The sequence below is a fragment of the Garra rufa genome, chromosome 1, assembly GCF_049309525.1.
Source record: "Garra rufa chromosome 1, GarRuf1.0, whole genome shotgun sequence".
Classification (NCBI taxonomy): domain Eukaryota; kingdom Metazoa; phylum Chordata; class Actinopteri; order Cypriniformes; family Cyprinidae; genus Garra; species Garra rufa.
In genome coordinates, this window is record NC_133361.1 from 37,974,156 (window position 1) to 37,993,236 (window position 19,081).

Consider the following 19,081-nt stretch of genomic DNA (forward strand, 5'->3'; position numbering starts at 1 on the left):
TTTTAATAAAAATGGCCAACTCCATTGTGTTGTTATGCTAATATACACAAATTAATATTATATATATATTATAATAATCACAACACATAATAATTAATATTTTCATATTATAATATTTTTCAGTTTAATTTCCATAGTTGGTGCTTTATAGAAAAACAAACCAAAAAATCTGTCGGTTTAAAGAAAAGAAAAAAGAAAATAATAATCCCTGAGACACAGAAACATCCACAGCATATATATATAATCCCGCTCTAATTGTCCCGAAAATTATACTGAAGCAAAATCTTAAATAGTTATTGTCTGATAAAACATGTCCGTGGAGCAAGGTTGAGTCATCCTGCAGCCTGGCAACCAGCCCCCGCCGGCTGCTCATTGGCTGCAGCATCTTGTTTTTTTTTTTTTTAGATATAATGTAGGCGCGCATTAAGATATGCCACCACATTGATTTAAATAGGATATTTATCAAAAAACACAAAGAAAATATATTGCATTTGTTGTTATTATAACAACACGAGGTTCATTAAACATTATATTATTTCGCAAACTAGTGTTTGTGAGTGAACTGCAGGGGGTTTGTGATTTTAAATGAAAATCAAAAAATTCATAAAATCATTTTTTATTTAAATAAATAATTTTAAAACCAATCAAAAAATATAGTACTAAAAAACCATTTACCTGCATGTCATGTGGCCATAACCAACTTCAAAGAACCAGTGAACATGCAAATGTGATTCTTAATTATTAAAATATTTATTTTAAAATCTAAATACTTAAAATGAATATATTCAGTGAAAGAGGATCAGATGACAAAAAAGTTTGTGAATTTGTGCATTTTCAATGTTTTTGAAAGGCCTTCCAAAGACATACGGTTAACCTACAGTGATAATTCAATTAAAACTGTGTTCATCAGTAGTTGTTGCAAAATTGAAGCACTTCTTAAACCTGAAATGATTTTTGTAAATCCAGTTCATCTTCTTTGCACGTTCACATAAACCCTGGGTCGGTGATGTGTCTATTTTGAAGTTGGAGGAGAAAATGAGATGGGAATTTTTCGACATACCCTAACTGTCTTGATTCGGAATACACATTACACAGGGTCCATGCAGAGCTAGAGAAAAAAAGCGTTTCAGATTAAAAACATATATAAATTGTAAATTTATTTAGAAAATAACCGATTGTTTCGCTATACACAAGGGCCACTGCATTTTGGAAGTTCAAACTCACAGGCACTATAGAAGTCCACTATACGGAGAGAAATCCTGAAATGGTTTTAAGTTTAACTTTAAGTTCAAAGGCTATGGGTACAATGCACACAGGCTGCAGACTGCGTTCACTGCAGTGTTCCCTTCGGTACAGCAGGTGGCAGTAAGTCTTCATGAAGCTGAGAACAAGCGTAGAGAAGAAGAATTTTAGTTGTGGATGGGCTAAGCTGCTTTTATCTCCTCCATTATTTTGTTAGTGTACCTTTATTTATCTGTTTTTGGAAGTCAGTTTATCATTTCGTTTTATCGAATACACAAATAAGAAACAGTATCAGCAGCCGGACGAGGTGCAACAAATTTAAGCAGTATAATAAAGTGGAGCATCGGATGTTCTCTAGTTAGCCGGTTGAAGGTACGTTCATTTCAAACATACATCAACATCACGTTTTATAGGACGAATAGTATGTTTTACGACGAGTTTAACGGGATATGTTCGAGGAATATTGTCCATGCCGGTGAATTCATCCAGCATAAGAAGAAACTAGAGAACATATGGGATGTCTATTTCCATGTCATTAGGAATTTATGAAAAGTTTGAGTCATTTAGAGAGCCAGACATCCCATGATGCCATGCAAGTACTTATCAAACTACTTATCTGAATTTGATTTTATTTTTAGCCAAGTGAGTAACGTATTCAACTACTGAACTTTTGAAAAGTTAATTTTAAAACACTGATGATATCAAGACACCAGGCATATCAGTAGTCATATAAAAGCTTTATTTCTTTTAATAAAAGTTGAGTGGGCCAACATGTCGATCACATGACCAGCTGAACGATACTCACTTTATCTCAGTAACTCTTCTGATCTTAAGCACTGGTTGACAGAAATCAACCAGGCTTAATTAATCTAGGCTCATTGCTAATAGTGTTGTAAGTGGTGCTGCAACCACAACCTTTTAATACTTTCTATAAGAAATGTGAAAGTGTTTTCTAAAAGACTTGCATGTTCTCACAGGTTATTAACGGGACGTCTTGCTCTGCAGTGATGACGTCACTGGTAAGTGCCTCAGTTATAGTTGATTGGATTCAACACATCCTCATAAACTCAAAAAAAAAAAAAAAAAAAAACAGTCCTGGCGAATAGTCGAAAAGAAGGTGGACTTGAAGTGTTAGACTTTGGTGACATAGTGAACACATTTAAGATACATTGGATTAAAAGATGTTTAATAAACCCTCTCTTGGAAGCTGTGTTATTCCCACAATTTTTCACCACATAAAACCTTCTTATGGAACAACTCGGATATAATGATTAGGAAAAAATCTATTTTTCTCTCTTCGTGGTTTAACAGGAATGTAATTGGAATTTTTGATACATCCGGTAACTTTTTGACTCATGAGCAATTTATGTCCACTTATAATTTTCCCATACTTTTTAAAGAATATAATGCAGTTTTAAAAGCGATTCCTTCTGGTTTAATTCAACTTATAAAATGCCATTTAAGTTTTAGTAAGAGTGACACCAAAGGACCTGATTTGTCATTATACGGAATTAGTATTTTTTAACAAAAAATGTAATAAAAAGCATATTTGACAAATTCTGCAGAAAATATATATATATATAATGTTCCTAGTGGCAAATTTTACTGGGCATCTCTTATTGAGTTAATAGTCTGGAAGGAAGCCTGGTTATCACCTCACAAGTACTGCATTTCAAATAAAAAAAAAAAGAAGTTCACTTCAAGATCCTTCATAAAATATATCCTGTAAACGATACATTGGCAAAACATATGGATGTTGACAGTTCATGCTCGTTTTGTGGGATGGAGGATGAAACACTGATTCGTTTATTGTTTCAATGTGTAAAGACTCAAAACTTTTGGAATAGTTTACATTTTTATATAGGCAAGCATCTTGATTCTTTCAGTTCCTTTCAGTTAAAATATATAATTTGTTACTATAAAGGTAAAACTAGTATTTCAGTGAATTACAGTTAATTTTTTTGATTTTGATTGGGACTTTTTTTATTCATAAACAAAAAATTTCTAAATCGCAGCCGCCTTTTTCTAATTTCTTCATTGAAATCGATGCTCTCCTTAAATCTCTTAGATTGATTAAAAACAAGAAAACTGATATAATTTTGAAGGGGGCAGCCGTGGCCTAATGGTTAGGGAGTCGGACTTGTAACCGAAAGGTTGCAGGTTCGATTCCCAGGTCCGGCAGGGATTGTAGGTGGTGGGAGTGAATGTACAGCACTCTCTCCACCCTCAATACCACGACTGAGGTGAGTCCCTTGAGCAAGGCACCGTTCCCCCAACTGCTCCCCGGGCGCCGCAGCCATGGCTGCCCACTGCTCCGGGTGTGTGTTCACGGTGTGTGTGTGTGTTCACTACTGTGTGTGTGCACTTGGATGGGTTAAATGCAGAGCACAAATTCCTAGTATGGGTCACCATACTTGGCCTCACTTCACCTCCTTTCCTTCCTTTCCTTCCTTCCTTAAATATTATTAAGATTGTTTTGGTAATACCAGTAATGCATAAGGTTCTTCTTCTGTATGTGTTTATTGTTTTCTTATTTGTCTGTAAATATGTGTTGTTTTGTCCTATTATTATCTTTTCCTGTAAAGGTTTTGTCTGTTCTGTACTTTTTGTATGATAAATGTTTGCAGAATAAAAAAAAGAAAGAAAAAAGATTGGATTCAACACCAGCCAGATTTGGCAGAATACATTGTGTCATTTTAAAAATTATGCCTAAAGTTGACAGTAAAACTTTTGTAGGTGTTATCTGTCTCTCAGGCCTAAGAGATTGTTCTTGTTTGCAGGGGAGCAGCAGTTCCTCCACGACGGAGTATGTCGTACGAGTTCCAAAGTAAGATTTGTATTAATTAATTCATTCATTTTTCTTAAATTAGAATGATTATAGTGCTGTCAAAGAAAGCAGTTGATATATCTGATGGTATTTTGCCCTACAGAAACACCAGTAAGAAATACAACATAATGGCTTTCAATGCTGGTGATAAAGTCAGTTGTTCCACATGGACTCAGGTAACAGACATTATATATAGCCACTTCTCACTCTTCCATGACATATTTTCTTCCCTGAATTTGTTTTGTTCTCTCTTTCTCTCTCTCTCTCTCTCTCTCTCTCTCTCTCTCTCTGTATGTATATATATATATATATATATATATATATATATATATGCAATTTTTAGGCTCGTATGGAGCGTGACATGAGTAATAGGCGTATATATGGTGAGGAGGAATCTCAGGAGGGGGCAGCAGGCAGTGAGTTTGGAAAGAAACATAGAGAGGAAGCACGGAGGAAGAAATATGGTATCATTACGAAGGAGTTCAAGGTGGAGGACCAGCCCTGGATCCTTAAAGTTAATGGCAAGGCAGGAAAAAGGTACAATTTTCTGCTTTTATCTTTTTCATCTTATTTTGTGTTATGTTTTGAGTGTGTTTAGCTGCCCATATTTACACTGCATTTATGTTCTGAAATGTAATTTGTGTGGAAATATTACTCTTATATTTATTATATAAGTGTAATATTTAATATATATATATATATATATATATATATATATATATATATATATATATATATTTACTTATTATTATATTTAGTCTGTTAAAGGTTGTTAACAGAGGCCAGAAACACTGAAGACGTACATAAAGAGGAGACAATTCTTTAGCAGTCAGATCAATCTCACTGTTCACAATGCACAAAATATTGAAAAAAAATAATGGATTGGGGGTAGGAGTTCATGAGTGTACTATAAACTATCTGGCATCTGCTTTCAGAAAAGTTTACATGGAGTTTTTTCTAATCTAGCACTGTATAATGCATTATAAAGCAGCATTAATAAGTATAGTGCCGCTTTGTGTTCAGCAGTAACCAAGAAAACACTATCGCTGCTTGGCGTTGAGCCCTGTATTAACTTTGGTTTGTCAAAATATAACGCCCTTCCCTGCTTGCTTAAGTCTCTCTATATGATTTAGCAGCTTCCACACATTTTTTCCATGGTTCAGACATCATAAATTAGTAGAACAACGTCTTCAGTAGTACGTTAACTGTGCAATCCATGCTGTTGTTTATATCCGAGTATCGCCAAAATGGCTGTTCATCAAGGTAATTGACCAAAACATAGGTGTAAACCCTCTATTGTTCTGTGTGAATGAATGGTACTATTTTTTCTACTACACATACCTAAGAAAGCATGACACTAAAGGTGTTTTCAGCATTTGCTGTCTAACTATCCACCTTATTTTGAAATGTGGAAGTAAGCCATTTTCTATAATGTGTAAGACTTATGATTGATTAGCTGCTATAATGAAAAAAATTAGAAGGGAAAATTATTTGCACTACAAACCAGTGCATTTATGATTGCAATAATAAATTGAATTAACATGATAAACACGAGTATATCATTTCAGGATTTTTAAACATGTAGTGGACTTTAATGGTCGGGTTGAAGGTCTCTACATGATCCCAGCTGAGAAATAAGGGTCTTATCTAGCGAAACGATTGATCATTTTCTAAGAAAAATAGAAATTTGCATACTTTTAATCATAAATGCTCATCTGGCACTAGCTCAACCTCATGCATTACATAACTGCACGCTTGGCGTAGGCAAATGTGCAAAGAAAGAAAAAAAAAAGGTAAAACTATGATGCAATTTGGACCTTCAACCTGTTGGCTCCCACTGAAGTCTATTATATGAAGAAAAATCTTGGAATGTTTTCCTTAACTTAATTTTTTTGACATGAAAGACATCTTGGATGACATGGGGTTGAATAAATCATCAACAACACATACAAACTTCATACAGCCCTGCACTGACTAGTATAAAATTAGTTTTTAACTGCTATCAGCATTTTGTTGAGTATATTTAAATGTTGCATGCCTTATTAAATCACTGCATTATTTTTTGCATCATTATTTATTTATCACTCAGATTCAAAGGTTTGAAAAAAGGCGGAGTCACAGAGAACGCTTCCTACTACATCTTCACACAGTGTCCCGACGGGGCCTTTGAGGCGTTCCCTGTGAACGCCTGGTACAACTTCACACCGCAGGCCAAACACCGCACGCTCACAGCAGAGGAGGCAGAGGAAGAGTGGGGCAGGTGAGAACAGGTTTAGCGGTTGCATTCATAAGAACAGCTTTGATGGCTCTCCTGAGCGGCCACTGTCAAATAATTGCAAACATGTCTAAAGCTCAGACATCACATCTGCTTATTTTTCCTCATATAGGAGAAACAAAGTGGTGAACCACTTCAGTATCATGCTTCAGCGACGTCTCAGAGAACAGGAGCGAGGAGAGGATGATGAGGAGGAAGGAGAAAAAGGGGGAAAGAAAAAAAAGAAGAAGGGAGGCAAGGGAGGCGACCTGCGCATACATGACCTTGAGGATGATTTGGAAATGAGCAGCGATGACAGTGACGGCAGCGGTGGAGATGGTGAGCAAATCTGTGAGAGCAAGAGGAGTGTCAAATGTAGGGCTTTCTTAACAAAATGCCTTCTTTCAATGCAGATGATGAAGCCAAATCAAAAGCTAAAAAGGACAAAGGCCCCAAAGGCAAGGGAAAGAAGAAGAAGAAAAAGGGCAGCGACTTGGAAGGGATCGAGGATAGTGATGATGGTGACTTTGAGGGGTTGGAGGTGGACTACATGTCCGATGAGAGCAGGTGACTAGAGCTATACTTAAATCTTTATGTACAGTTACTGTTGCCACATACTATCAGCACTTTTTACAAAGTGTCTTCATGGTTACTGTAGTCTAATCATCATCATCATCATTCTTTCTTTGCTCCAGTTCTGAAGAAGAGGAGCCAGAGAAGACCAAGCCCAATAAGGGAGAGGACGTCCCTAAAGGTTGGTGACTCTGAAGGGCTTTTTCTTTCCCCTTTTTGCAAAAGTGTACTTCATTTTAAGGCTTGTTCACACCAAGAGCGATAACGATAACTATAAATACGATGATAACTATATTTGCTTCCAAACAAGCAAATGATAACTTTCTGTTTTTGTTGTTTTGTCTTGTTGGATTTACACGACGTCAGTTAGTAGATGTCCTCAGGATTTCCTTGCGTTTTGAGCACATCTAAACAGTGAATTTAGCGAGTGTAATCCATCTGATCTCTGTCAGTGAATTTAGCTAACACTGTCAATGTAGTGGAATAAAAACAATACGGATGCAAGACAGTGTTGTCGAAACAAGTGCTGGATAGGGCTGGGCGATAAATCGAAAGCGATTGTAAGGCGCGTTTAGTGAATGAAGCCGGTACTTTGATTAGTAGTAAATTTACTACTAATCAAAGTACCGGCTTCATTCACTAAACGCGCCTCATAATCGCTTTCGATTTATCGCCCAGCCCTAGTGCTGGATACCTGAGGTCATTTTATGTTTTGTGTTTCTCTGTTTGCTGTGCAAAGCTTCTCCACAATGTCATCTGCTTTTTTAAATGCTCAAGCCCTTTAAATTTGATTGAAGTCTGATTAGATGTCAATGTTTTATCATTCCTCAGTTGTTAAAAAAAAAAAAACAAAGTTCTGAAAATGATCTCAACTATATCGTTCCTGTATAAGTTATAGTTAGAGTCGTGGTATGAACTTTGCTATTCTCTTAAATTTAAAACAAATTTTTAGAATGTTAATTAATTATTGTTGGTGTGAACAGGCCTTAATTCTGATGTTTGATTTGAGAAAACATGAAGGTACAATGGCTTTCTTTCAGGGATTGATGAAATGTCTGACAGTGAGGAAGAGAGTGAGGAAGAAAACAAAAATGAGGAAGAAAACAAGGAAGAAGAAGAGGAGGAAGATGGAAAGAAGACACCGGTGCAGGTGGAAAAGAAGAAAAAGAAAGGTAAAGGCAGGATCATTTTGTATTTGAAAGTGTTATGTTTATTGGATACTAGCTATACCACTAAAAAAGTGAAATAAAATTAAAAAAACTAATCAATTCATTTAAAAATATTTTTTTTAAAGAACGCCTAATATAATAAATAATTATCTAAATATATATGATTGATTTAATTATTTGATATATTAATATGTGGATAAATGTTGACACTTTGTATTTTATCTTTTTATTTTTATTTTGTAAAAATCATTGTGTTGTTGTTTGTGTATGTTGTTTTAGACAGCAGTGGCGAGTCTGACAGCTCTGAAGACAGTGATATTGAAGGAGAGGCAGCTTCAGCACTGTTCATGGTAATAATGTCCTATTTTGGGTGTGTGAGACCTTGTTTTTATATCCTGGTGGGGATTTAAACTTGAATACACAAGACTCATGTCGACTCGTGTCAACTTGGTCCTAAATTGAGGTCCCCATGGGGAAACAAGACTATAGTCATACAGAATAATTTTTTTTAATGTAACAGTGCAGAAAGTTTCCTGTGAGATGTAGGTTCAGGGTAAGGGGATAGATGGAATACAGTGTGGACAGTATACAACTATTATGCCTATGGCGAGTCCCCACAAGGATAGCAAACCAAATCTGTGTGTGTGTGTGTGTGTGGGAGAGAGTATGAGAAAGAACATTCTGATGTTGTTTCATGTGTATATGGTACAATCCTCTCTTGTTGTCTCCCTGTCTCACAGAAGAAGCGCACTCCTCCTAAGCGAGCGGGTGGCCGTGGCTCAGCAGGTAGTTCAAGAACAGGTAGTCGACCTGGCACACCTTCTATTGACAACGCTGCCACTTCCAACACTCTCCGTGCCGCTGCCAGCAAACTGGAGCAAGGTACACTAAAAATTAAAATAAAAAAAAGTTTATGAAAAAATGTTAATCAAATGAACTACATGAGATGGCTATTAGTTGCATAAAAATTTTACAGGAAACATTTTACATTTAAAAAATATATACTTGTATATATTAGAAATAAATGTAATATATAAAAGAGTTCATGAGTACAACAGTACACCTTGCAGAATAAGCAAAATGTTAATAAAATAATTACCAAAATAAGAGAAATCATACAAAATGCATGTTATTTTTTTTATTTAGTACTGACCTAAATAAGATATGTCACAAAGACTTTTACACACAGTCCACAAGAGAAAATAATAGTGGAATTTATAAAAATTACCCCAGTCAAAAGTTTTTATTTTGTTGTAGTTGTTTATGAATCCCTTGTTTGTTTTGAACAGTTAAACTGTCCGCTGTTCTTTAGAAAAATCCTGCAGGTCCCACAAATTATTTATTTTTTGTGTTGAACCCTTTCCAACAATGACTATGATTTTGAGATCCATCCTTTCACACTGAGGACAACTAAGAGAATTATATGCAACTATTACAGAAGGTTCAAACACTCACTGATGCTCCAGAAGGAAAAAACGATTCATCAAGAGCCAGGGGTGTACACTTTTGAACAGAATGAGCCAAAATATGTATTTTTTCATTTAGTACTACCCTTCAGAAGCTATAGAGGATACTTACATGTTACTCAGAAGTAAAATTAAGTTACATTTGTTCTTCAAATTCAATACTCTTAATTAAATTTTCTTCTAGAGCATCAGTGAGCGTTTGAACTTTCTGTAATAGTTGCATATGAGTCCCTCAGTTGTCCTCAGTGTGAAAAGATGGATCTCAAAATAATTTTTGGAAATGGTTCAAATACATAAAAATGCTGAAAAACCAAAGAATGTGTGGGCCCTGAAGGATTTTTCTGAAAAATAGCAGGCAGTCGAACTGTTCAGGACAAACAAGGGACACATGAACAACTATTACTAAACAAAACAAACAAACAAAAAATACAGCTGTGGATCATTCAGGTAACAACACAGTATTAAGAGTCAAGGGGATGTAAACTTTTGAATGGTCATATTTATAAATTCAACTATTATTTTCTCTTGTGGACTATGTGTATGGTTTTTATGTAAAATATCTTATTCAGGTCATTACTAAATAAAAAATAACATGCATTTTTTGTGATACCTCTTATTTTGGTCAAATAACTAACATTTTGCAGATTCATTAATGTATGTAAACCTTTGAACTCAACTGTATATTTAATACAGTACACACACATTTGTTATGTAAACACAAACTTATATTTTGGATGCGATTAATCGATTTGACAGCCCTAATATTAACATGCTGTTTTTTCTGTATAATTAAACATTTTAATTGTAATATTTATTTATTGTTTGTTAGTCACAGTTTTTTCAGTTAAAGCGATATTCCATCTGCTCACCCTCATGCTGTCTCAGACGTATATAACTTATTCTTCAGATTAACTAATTTTTTTTTTTTGATTTTTAGAAAAACAAACCCATCTCTGTGAGTCCATATAATTCAAGTGTCTAGGACTCAAAATTGAAGCTTTAAAAACCACACAAAGTGAACATAAAAGTAATGCATATGACTCCAGTTGGCTTTTGAAGTAAAACAATGGGAGTGTGTGAGGGGAAAAATACTAATATTTTAAACTTTAACAAAAAAAAAACCCATTGCTTCCAGCCAACTGTCATGTTGGTGAACATGTTGTGAAACACTTTCAAGAAGTGGTGCAGAAAGACTTTGGTTTTTGAAGCATCAACTTTGGGAGTCCCATACACTTGCATTATATGAACTCAGACATTGATTTGTTTTCTAAAGAAATCTTGGTTTGTGTGCATCTGAAGAAAGTAAGTCATACACATCTAGGGCGACATGAGGGTAAGATGAGAGGATTTTTGTATTAAATATTAAACCATAACATTATATTATCTGACTAGTATCTCCTTGTTTCATCTTTTCTCTGTTTCTCTTTACTGCTAGGTAAAGTTTAAACTTTATGTATTTGTTCTTCTGTCTCAGGTAAGCGTCAAACAACTGTGCCCAGCTCAGAGACTCCAGCGGCGAAGAGATTAAAGATGGAGCCCAGTCCTCAGAGTTCTTCAGGGAAGAGCACACCCCAACCAGTATCAGGGAAATCCACCCCCAGCTCCAGGTACTTTTTTTTTCTTGAACATTATTTACATCCAGAAAACTCTCAACTCACTCTTCTCCCCATCTTTGGGTTCTGGGTCTTTTCTCTAGCTACACCTACCCAGTTACACTTGCACCTACCCAGTTACACTTCCCTCTGGGGTCTGAGGTGTTTTGGGGCCCTGAAGAAGTTTTGACATGCCCTGACATTTGTGCTTTTTTCAGTATCTTAAAAACATATGAATGGTTAAAGTCAGATTACATTGTAATCAGCACATATTGGGCTACAATAATATGCAAGCAACATTAATGTGCATGTTTGTGTTTTTGAGAAAACTATGTTTATGCGTGGTTATTGAAAATCTAAAGTTTTGAAGTCACTGAAATAAGGCCATGAACGACTTATAGGACATTTCTTTACAAGACTTTAGATAATTGGATGTCGTAGGTTAGAATTTTTTCAACCAAATGATGTGAAAATCATCTCGTTCACTCGTTCAGAGAAAACAATATATTGATTTAAATTTTATAAAACATGTTTTGTGATCGAAAGGGATTATTCATAGGTGTGGCAATGGCCCATGAATATTTAGCAATTCACACCTGAGAGACAAAAGAGCCCTCCCTAATGGCCCCATCAATGCCTGACTTCACTAGCAGAACAAGAAACAATGTGAGAAGATTCAGAGAATGGAGTTTTAGATTATTTTTATTTTATTTACTACACTGTATAAACAAAACATACATAATGAACGTCAAAGACACATTATTGAGCTCCCTCATCTAACCACACGGATGTGCACAGACTTTGTGGCATTTCTGAAAACTTCTTCTGAATTCTGTTCAACAAATGAAACAGGAAAAATCTTACCTGCTATTTTGCATGCACACAAAAAAAGTCAAAAACTTTTTTACACTAGAATATCAGTGTAGTTGAACATCTCAAGTTTCTAGTGCTCTCACAGGAAAACAGTTTGAAGGGACTCAAGGGAAAGAGGGCAGGATTCACTTTTGAGCAGGTTTGAGATCACTACAAAAACAAAACAAATCAAAAATCATATCAGGATCATCTGTCAGAATACAGTCTATACTCTAGCATTTGTACTAATGTAAAAAAGGACATGTAATATCTGAGAAACTAATAATTATCGTTTAGCACTATATTACTAACAAACGTGATGTAAACACACATTCAGTGTAAGCACTCATATTATATTATATATTATATTTCACCCTACTGTTGTACAATAAAATAAATAAATTAATAAGTATGATTCTACAGTCATAAAGATATCGTCATAAATGCATCTCACAGTCATAATCACATCGTTTTTCTAGAACATTATAAATATCCTGCCATTGTGTGAGATGCAATCAAACGTACTTCATAATGTTTCATTTGATTAAGTCAGGAATTTTAGTTTGGAATAAGTCTAACTAGTAAAATGTGTACATGTTTTGCCAAAGGAAACAACAGCGAAAGCTAGTAGGAAAATGAAAGTAAGACTTACTCATGTAAATGTCTCCTCCTGTTGGGTTTGCGTCGCATCACGTCCTTCTTATGATCGTGGTAAATATAAGTCTAATTCCTCACAGCATATCTTAATTCAGGAACAAACTGTAACCAAGATGAACTTGAAGTCATGTTGCTTTGTTGCGGTGATGTGGGAGTTTCCTCGCATACAGATACTCCGGTCCTTGCCGCGCCTGCAGCACATGGCTAATTTGCATGGCAAAAGATTTCGCGATAGTGGGCGCGGTCACATTAGAGATAATTAGTTGGAACTGGATAGACTAGACATCTCCTTGGTTTCATATAGATTAATTTATCACAGATTATTGGTTTTTGATCAAACTTACTTCGTTTAAAAGCATAAATCTCAAGCTTTCAGTAGATACCACTTTTCTGTTTGTGTGCTGAGTATTCACCGAGTTTGAATGATTTAAGTAACGCATTTCTAAAAGCAGTTCGCGGAGACAGAGAAAACAGAAATCACCCTGTTTGTTTTCTTTATTCTAAATAAAAAAGCACAACTTTCTGCTGTTCCTGTGAGTGTGCACAAATAAAAGTACACACTTTACAGTTTCCAATGATGTATATCTCTAATTTGTATGACTAAAACTGACAGAGCATTTTTAGTGTCTTTTGCGCTGATCTTAAAAAAAGTAGGTTGGTCACGCCGGCGTGACCGTCGGCCCCAGAGGGTTAAACCATACAGTGCTGTATCCAGTAACACTAACGCCCATAATGCAGAGTTTATGCCCAATGTCCCAACACATCACAATTCTCCACCACATTGCAGTTCATAATACCTATTTTATACTTTCAAAAACAGACAAGCATTGTCTTATTTGAAGCACATAAAACACTTTTTTTTTTTCCATCTCCCATCTTTAGTGATGTGCAGCTGACGGAGGATGCCGTGCGCAGGTATCTCATCAGGAAGCCCATGACCACCAAAGACCTGCTGAAGAAGTTCCAGACCAAGCGAACAGGCCTCAGCAGTGAGCAGACAGTCAACGTGCTCGCCCAGATCTTAAAGAGGCTCAATCCAGAGAGGAAGAACATCAATGAAAAGATGCACTTCTACCTCACAGAGTGAACCTAGCTGAGGATACTCCAAAATCAGCAGGCTCTCCGTTTCGAAAACAGCTTGTTTAGGTTAAGACCAACTTGATCTGAAATTTGTCTTTTTACTTTCATCCATCCAGCATTGATGAACAGTAGTAATTAAGTGCTGTTAATTAAGTTACAGGTGAGAATGCTGGAGGTCTAAAAAGACAAAAAAAAATGAGAAGCAAGATGGAGTAGATTTTTGTATATTGAAACGGATATAGGAAAGACGTGTTTGTAAAATCCACATTTATGTCTGTTAACGACAAGTTGAACATCAGAGAGAAACCCAGTGACCTTTAATGAAAACCTGCTGAATTTTGAGTTTTTGAGTCTTTACCCATAGAATACAATCGCATCTGTGGCTTTTATTACACATTTGTTTCGTATCACATTTGTCTGCTGTTTTTTTTTTTTTTTTACTGGTTTAACAGCTTTGCACTGTTAAAAAGCTGTAAAAGGTAAAGCTTTTACAAGAGATACCTCCTTTGGTAGTCCATTAAATTTGTTCAGAAATCAGAAACGGTGTTTGGGTTCATTTCCTTTAAATTCAGATTGTTTTAGTAGAAAGCCACAATACGGGATAGCAAAAAATTTTTTTATTAATAGACATTGTAAATAGAATCGGTTCCAATGGCTGACATTATACATTGCATAAATTAAATCTTCATATGTTCACAGATATATGGAAAACATTTCAGTGAGCTAAATGTTATTCAAATGTTAACAGTTGCTTTGTGGTTATTCCAGTACGAATGCATATGATGTACACATTTTTAGCTACATGTGGGTGTGAGTATCCGAAAGACTTCTAGAACAATTCTAGACCAAGGTAGTAATGTGAAAAAGCCACATCGTTTCCAAGATTATAAAGGTCAGTACGATTATAGTTCTTTTAAGCAGGCAGGTTTCGACAGATCACAGAGATGCGGCGATGACGTGGAACCTTCTGTCCTGAAAAAAAGGATTCTTCGTCTTTCAGGATTTCATGGGTGAATTTAAATCGAGCATCATCCCTGTTGATATAAACATGCGTGTTTTACAAATCAAATGTTCAATGTTACCTAATATAAATGTTCCAAAATATTCTGTTTTGTGAAATATCAAGCAAGAAAATGAAATGCGCTGGGACTATACCTTAATATATATAGCGAGCGCCGACTCAGAAGCAAGTCCACCCAATCTGTGGATTTGTTTTCTGGGACCAATCGCATAATACTATCCGACAACAGGTTCAGCCCTGCAATAGTGCTTCCACAGAACTGGCAAGAGAGAAGAACAGACACAGAGAACATTAATAATGTACAACAGTGTTAAGTGTGGAGAACATCAATATTGTACAAATAACTGAGAGGCAGACCTTCACGCTGTCAATATGGGGTTTGATATAGCCCTCTTTGTCCAGGTCCAGAACGTGAACTGGCCCAAGCAGTGGACTGCCTTCGGGAAATGCAACTGCTCTTACTCGCCTTAAAATACTGTCACATGTAACTCCCCACTGCAGGCGCTCTGTTTCTCTGTAGCCGTGAATAGCCTAAGTGGTGAACGAGAAATGTACCAAAGAATTGGGAAATGGCAAGAAATAATTATTAGCCAACAGCCAATAACTAATGTTACAAATAAAATGTGACCCTGGGCTTTAAAATCGTAAGTAGCATGGGTAAATTTAAAGCAATAGCAAAAAAAATTACACCATATGGGTCAAAATGATCTATTTCTTTTATGCCAAAAACCATTAGGATATTAAATAAAAGATCATGTTCCATTAAGATATTGTAAATTTTTCAAAACGTATATTTTTAATTTCTAATATGTATACTAAGTGCTTCAATTCGGACAACTTTAAACAAGATTTTCTCAGTATTTAGATTTTTTTTTACAACTTAAATAGTTATATCTTGGCCAAATATTGTCCTATGGAAATTATTTTTGTTTTACTTTAGATTCACCTGTGCTTTGACACACTTCCAACTACTACCTCGTAATTAAACGTGTCTATTTTATTATGCTTTATTGTGATGTTTTGTATTTTTCGATGGAAAACGTCGGACCAATAACGAGAAAATTACTGTTTCCAAGCAGGTTTCCTAAACACTTTCCTCTCTTCTGTCGTTCTGACAAAGTAGCCCCGCCCAAAGCTCTTGGGATTGGACGAGAGCCACCTGCAAGATATCTGATTCGCGCTCAAATTCTTTATTCGCTGTTTTTCCAGGGCTTCCACAAAGAAAAGTTGTGTTATTATTAATCAGCATATCTATTTCACGCATCGTAGGAACGTTTTCAAGAAAGTGGTTGAGTTGACTTGAAAAGTACAGGTAGGTTGTAGCTAAACTCTAATACTAATAACCTACGACCATAAAAACGTTAAGAGTAACAGTCACAAACGACGGTTACAGTTTGAGTTTTTTTTTTTAAATGACGCTGGATGGATGTTTGACAGTAGAGCAAGAACACACTTCTCTGTGGTACTTACATCGTCCCAGTGGTCAAATTCATATCGCTTTTTTCTAAGTCCTGTCTCTACTTCTTTAAAAAGGACATTCTCCTCTTCCTCGCTGATGAAATTCTGTCTAACTTCAACATGCCCACGCACTGCGGATAAAATTTCCTCAGATGAGCCATACAACCATTTACACTCCTCCTTGCTCTCGGGGCCTTTTCGTAAAGCCGAGCTCTCCGATAAAAACCTATACAATGAGGGATTTTGGAAAGATTTCCTCTGTACTTGTTTCGATACTCTAATTAGTAGTGTCATTCTGTCGAGGACATACGATTACACCTCAATATCCACAATATTAAGCGCACCGGTGTCACTACTGTTAACGACAAGGCGCCATTTTGAACGCGCGAAGACTTCTGGGACTTGAAGTATTTTAGTCAAATCTCTTTAACCTAGCAGTGTTCTAGCATTAGGTCAGTGCTCAACGACAAAACAGTTTGATAGAAAGTTGTGAATGCAAGCAGTAACGTAACAGTAATTCAATAAAAAAATACTACATTTAACTGTAATTTACCAGAAAATTATTTTAATTAGTTATAAAGTTTAATTTTAAATCCGTGTTATTTACACTACCAGTCAAAAAGTTTTTAAACAGTAAGATTTTTAATGTTTTTTTAAGAAGTCTACTCTGCTCAACAAGCCTGCATTTATTTGAAGTAGGCTACAGCAAAAACAGTAGCATTTAGAATATTTTTTACTATTTAGAAATAACTTCTATTTTACTATATTAAAATGTAATTTATTCCTGTGATTCCAACGCTGAAATTTTAGCATCATTGCTCCAGTCTCATGATGATACTTTAGAAATCATTCTAATATTCTGGTTTGCTGCTCAAAAACATGTATTATTATGTTGAAAACGGCTAAGTAAAAAAATCAGCTTTCTTTGATGAATAGAAAGTTCAGAAGAACAGCATTTACCTTGCTAAATAGTATTCATTTTTATAATTTCCTCCCTTTCTTGTATTGACTCCAAACTTTTGAATGGTATAGTGTATACAAAAGCTTTTTTAATTCAGATAAATTCTGATCTTTGGATCTTTCTATTAATCAAAGAATCCTGAAAAAACGTTTTAAATATTGAGAATAATGATACTAAAATATTCTTGAACATCATATTATTAGAAAGATTTCTTAAAGGATCTTGGACAATGAAGACTGAGTGATGATTTTCATAAATGATGATTTATGAAAATCCTAAATAAATAAAAAATCTTACTGTTCAAAGACTGGTAGTGTATATTATATTTCAAAGGGTGATGCATGCAGCTACAAATAGGCCCTACACGTAAATGAGTTTTATTTGCGGTCTTGTTTCCAGTGAGTAAAGAACATTCAACTGTAGTGATGATAAATTAACTGCAATTCAACTTTTGAACACTAGAGAGCACCACATGACTATTGCTAGCTGTAAATGACAAGGATAAAAATAAAAATGTTTCTGGGGGCAAACGCATTTCCTCTTAACATAAGCACCATATTTCCTATTAATTCCTGTCTTTTCCTGTTTTGCCTCTTGGCTGAAATCTTACGTGTTAAATCTATGAAGTAACCAGCCTCTGTTTTTTGTATTGTCATGTTTTTTGTTAAATTTGAAATAGCTCCCGCTCCCCTCCACCTGCTGGCTATTCAGTATTTCTTTGGTATATATTATAATCCAGACTTGAGACATTACAATTCTAACCCATCTCCAATGACTGTGCTTTTTTTCAGACTATTATTTCACTGTTCTTTTAGGTGTCGCTCTCTCTCTCTTTCTGTCTCTCTCTCCACAAACACACACACATACACACACCACATTGACTGGTTTCTCTCATCAATTAGCCTGCAAGACTGTAATGATGGTAATTATTTGTAATTGTAATGGTCAGGCAGTGCTGTTTGTGGCAGTAAGAGGGCATTAAACAGTCTGTGAGTAAGTGAGATTTACAGGCAGTAAGACGTTGAGTGCTGATACATGGCTCTGGGGAATGTGCAATATATCCACGCTGTAGCCAATACAGCAAAGATTCGAAGATTGCAAAGCCTGAAATAACTCAGAACTTAGCCCCAGAATAGTTTATTGGTGCTTTTGTAGCAGATATGCACTGGTTTACATTAGTATTTTCTACATATTAAGAGGGGAATTGTCTTTCATTTCTTGAAAAACTTTAAATCACTTTCAGAAGCAACTTCAGATGAGATCCATTTACAGTCAGTTTTGCATTTGAACACTCAAAAAAAAAAAAATTACCCTTTGCTAAGCCTCGCCTCTTTGGTGAGACTTGTAACCGCAAACCAGCTTTACAAAACATCCCTTAGAAATGAAATGGACATTTTGTGAACATGCTGTTTGTGAACAGCATATTGATTTTTGTTTTCAGTAAGGCATGCTTATGAGGTAGTAAAAGTTGAAAAGTGTTTTTATCTCCTGTTTTTAAAAGAAACTGAAATTTAGCAACAACCTAATTCGAAACAGCTGAGACTTAATTTAATTTGAGCCAACCACATGGTCAATTTACAAAAAAAAAATATTATTAAAAAAAGCCTTATTTGAAAGAAATTACAATTGATAGCATTAGGGAACACAACATTTGGTATTTAAAGGTCCCATATCGTACACATTTCTGGAGGTTTATTTTATTTGTTGATGTCCTTAAGAATATATATTTGCGGTATAAGTGCCAAAATCCATCTCAATATATTTTTACAGCTCCTTTTTTAGGAGCTCTGTCAAAAACATGTCGATTTTGGCCCATCTAATTAATATTCATGAGCCTCTCTTCTGATTGGCCTGTTGTTTTCTGAGTGACGCACAACCAGGCCAATCACAGGTAACTACGGTCATGTATGCGGTAAGCGTAAGCGAGCT

The 19,081-nt window shown here is 35.4% G+C and overlaps 2 protein-coding genes across 2 annotated transcripts; one reads left to right on the forward strand and one right to left on the reverse strand.

The window, feature by feature from the left end:
- Positions 1 to 1,409: 1,409 nt before the first annotated feature.
- Positions 1,410 to 14,247, forward strand: gtf2f1 (general transcription factor IIF, polypeptide 1). The gene is made up of 14 exons (XM_073835390.1): positions 1,410 to 1,614; positions 2,220 to 2,261; positions 4,023 to 4,069; positions 4,173 to 4,245; positions 4,413 to 4,606; positions 6,159 to 6,329; positions 6,457 to 6,662; positions 6,737 to 6,890; positions 7,019 to 7,077; positions 7,937 to 8,068; positions 8,345 to 8,415; positions 8,806 to 8,947; positions 11,006 to 11,138; positions 13,515 to 14,247. The coding sequence occupies exons 2-14, from the start codon at positions 2,250 to 2,252 to the stop codon at positions 13,717 to 13,719; spliced, it is 1,599 nt and encodes a 532-aa protein (XP_073691491.1). The 5' UTR covers positions 1,410 to 1,614; positions 2,220 to 2,249; the 3' UTR covers positions 13,720 to 14,247.
- A 67-nt stretch (positions 14,248 to 14,314) lies between these two features.
- On the reverse strand, positions 14,315 to 16,561 carry alkbh7 (alkB homolog 7). Its single transcript, XM_073835400.1, has 4 exons — positions 16,204 to 16,561; positions 15,091 to 15,264; positions 14,868 to 14,992; positions 14,315 to 14,746 (listed from the first exon to the last, which is right to left on the reverse strand). Exons 1-4 carry the CDS (start codon positions 16,483 to 16,485, stop codon positions 14,626 to 14,628), a joined length of 702 nt encoding a protein of 233 aa, XP_073691501.1. The 5' UTR covers positions 16,486 to 16,561; the 3' UTR covers positions 14,315 to 14,625.
- Between the last annotated feature and the right edge of the window lie 2,520 nt (positions 16,562 to 19,081).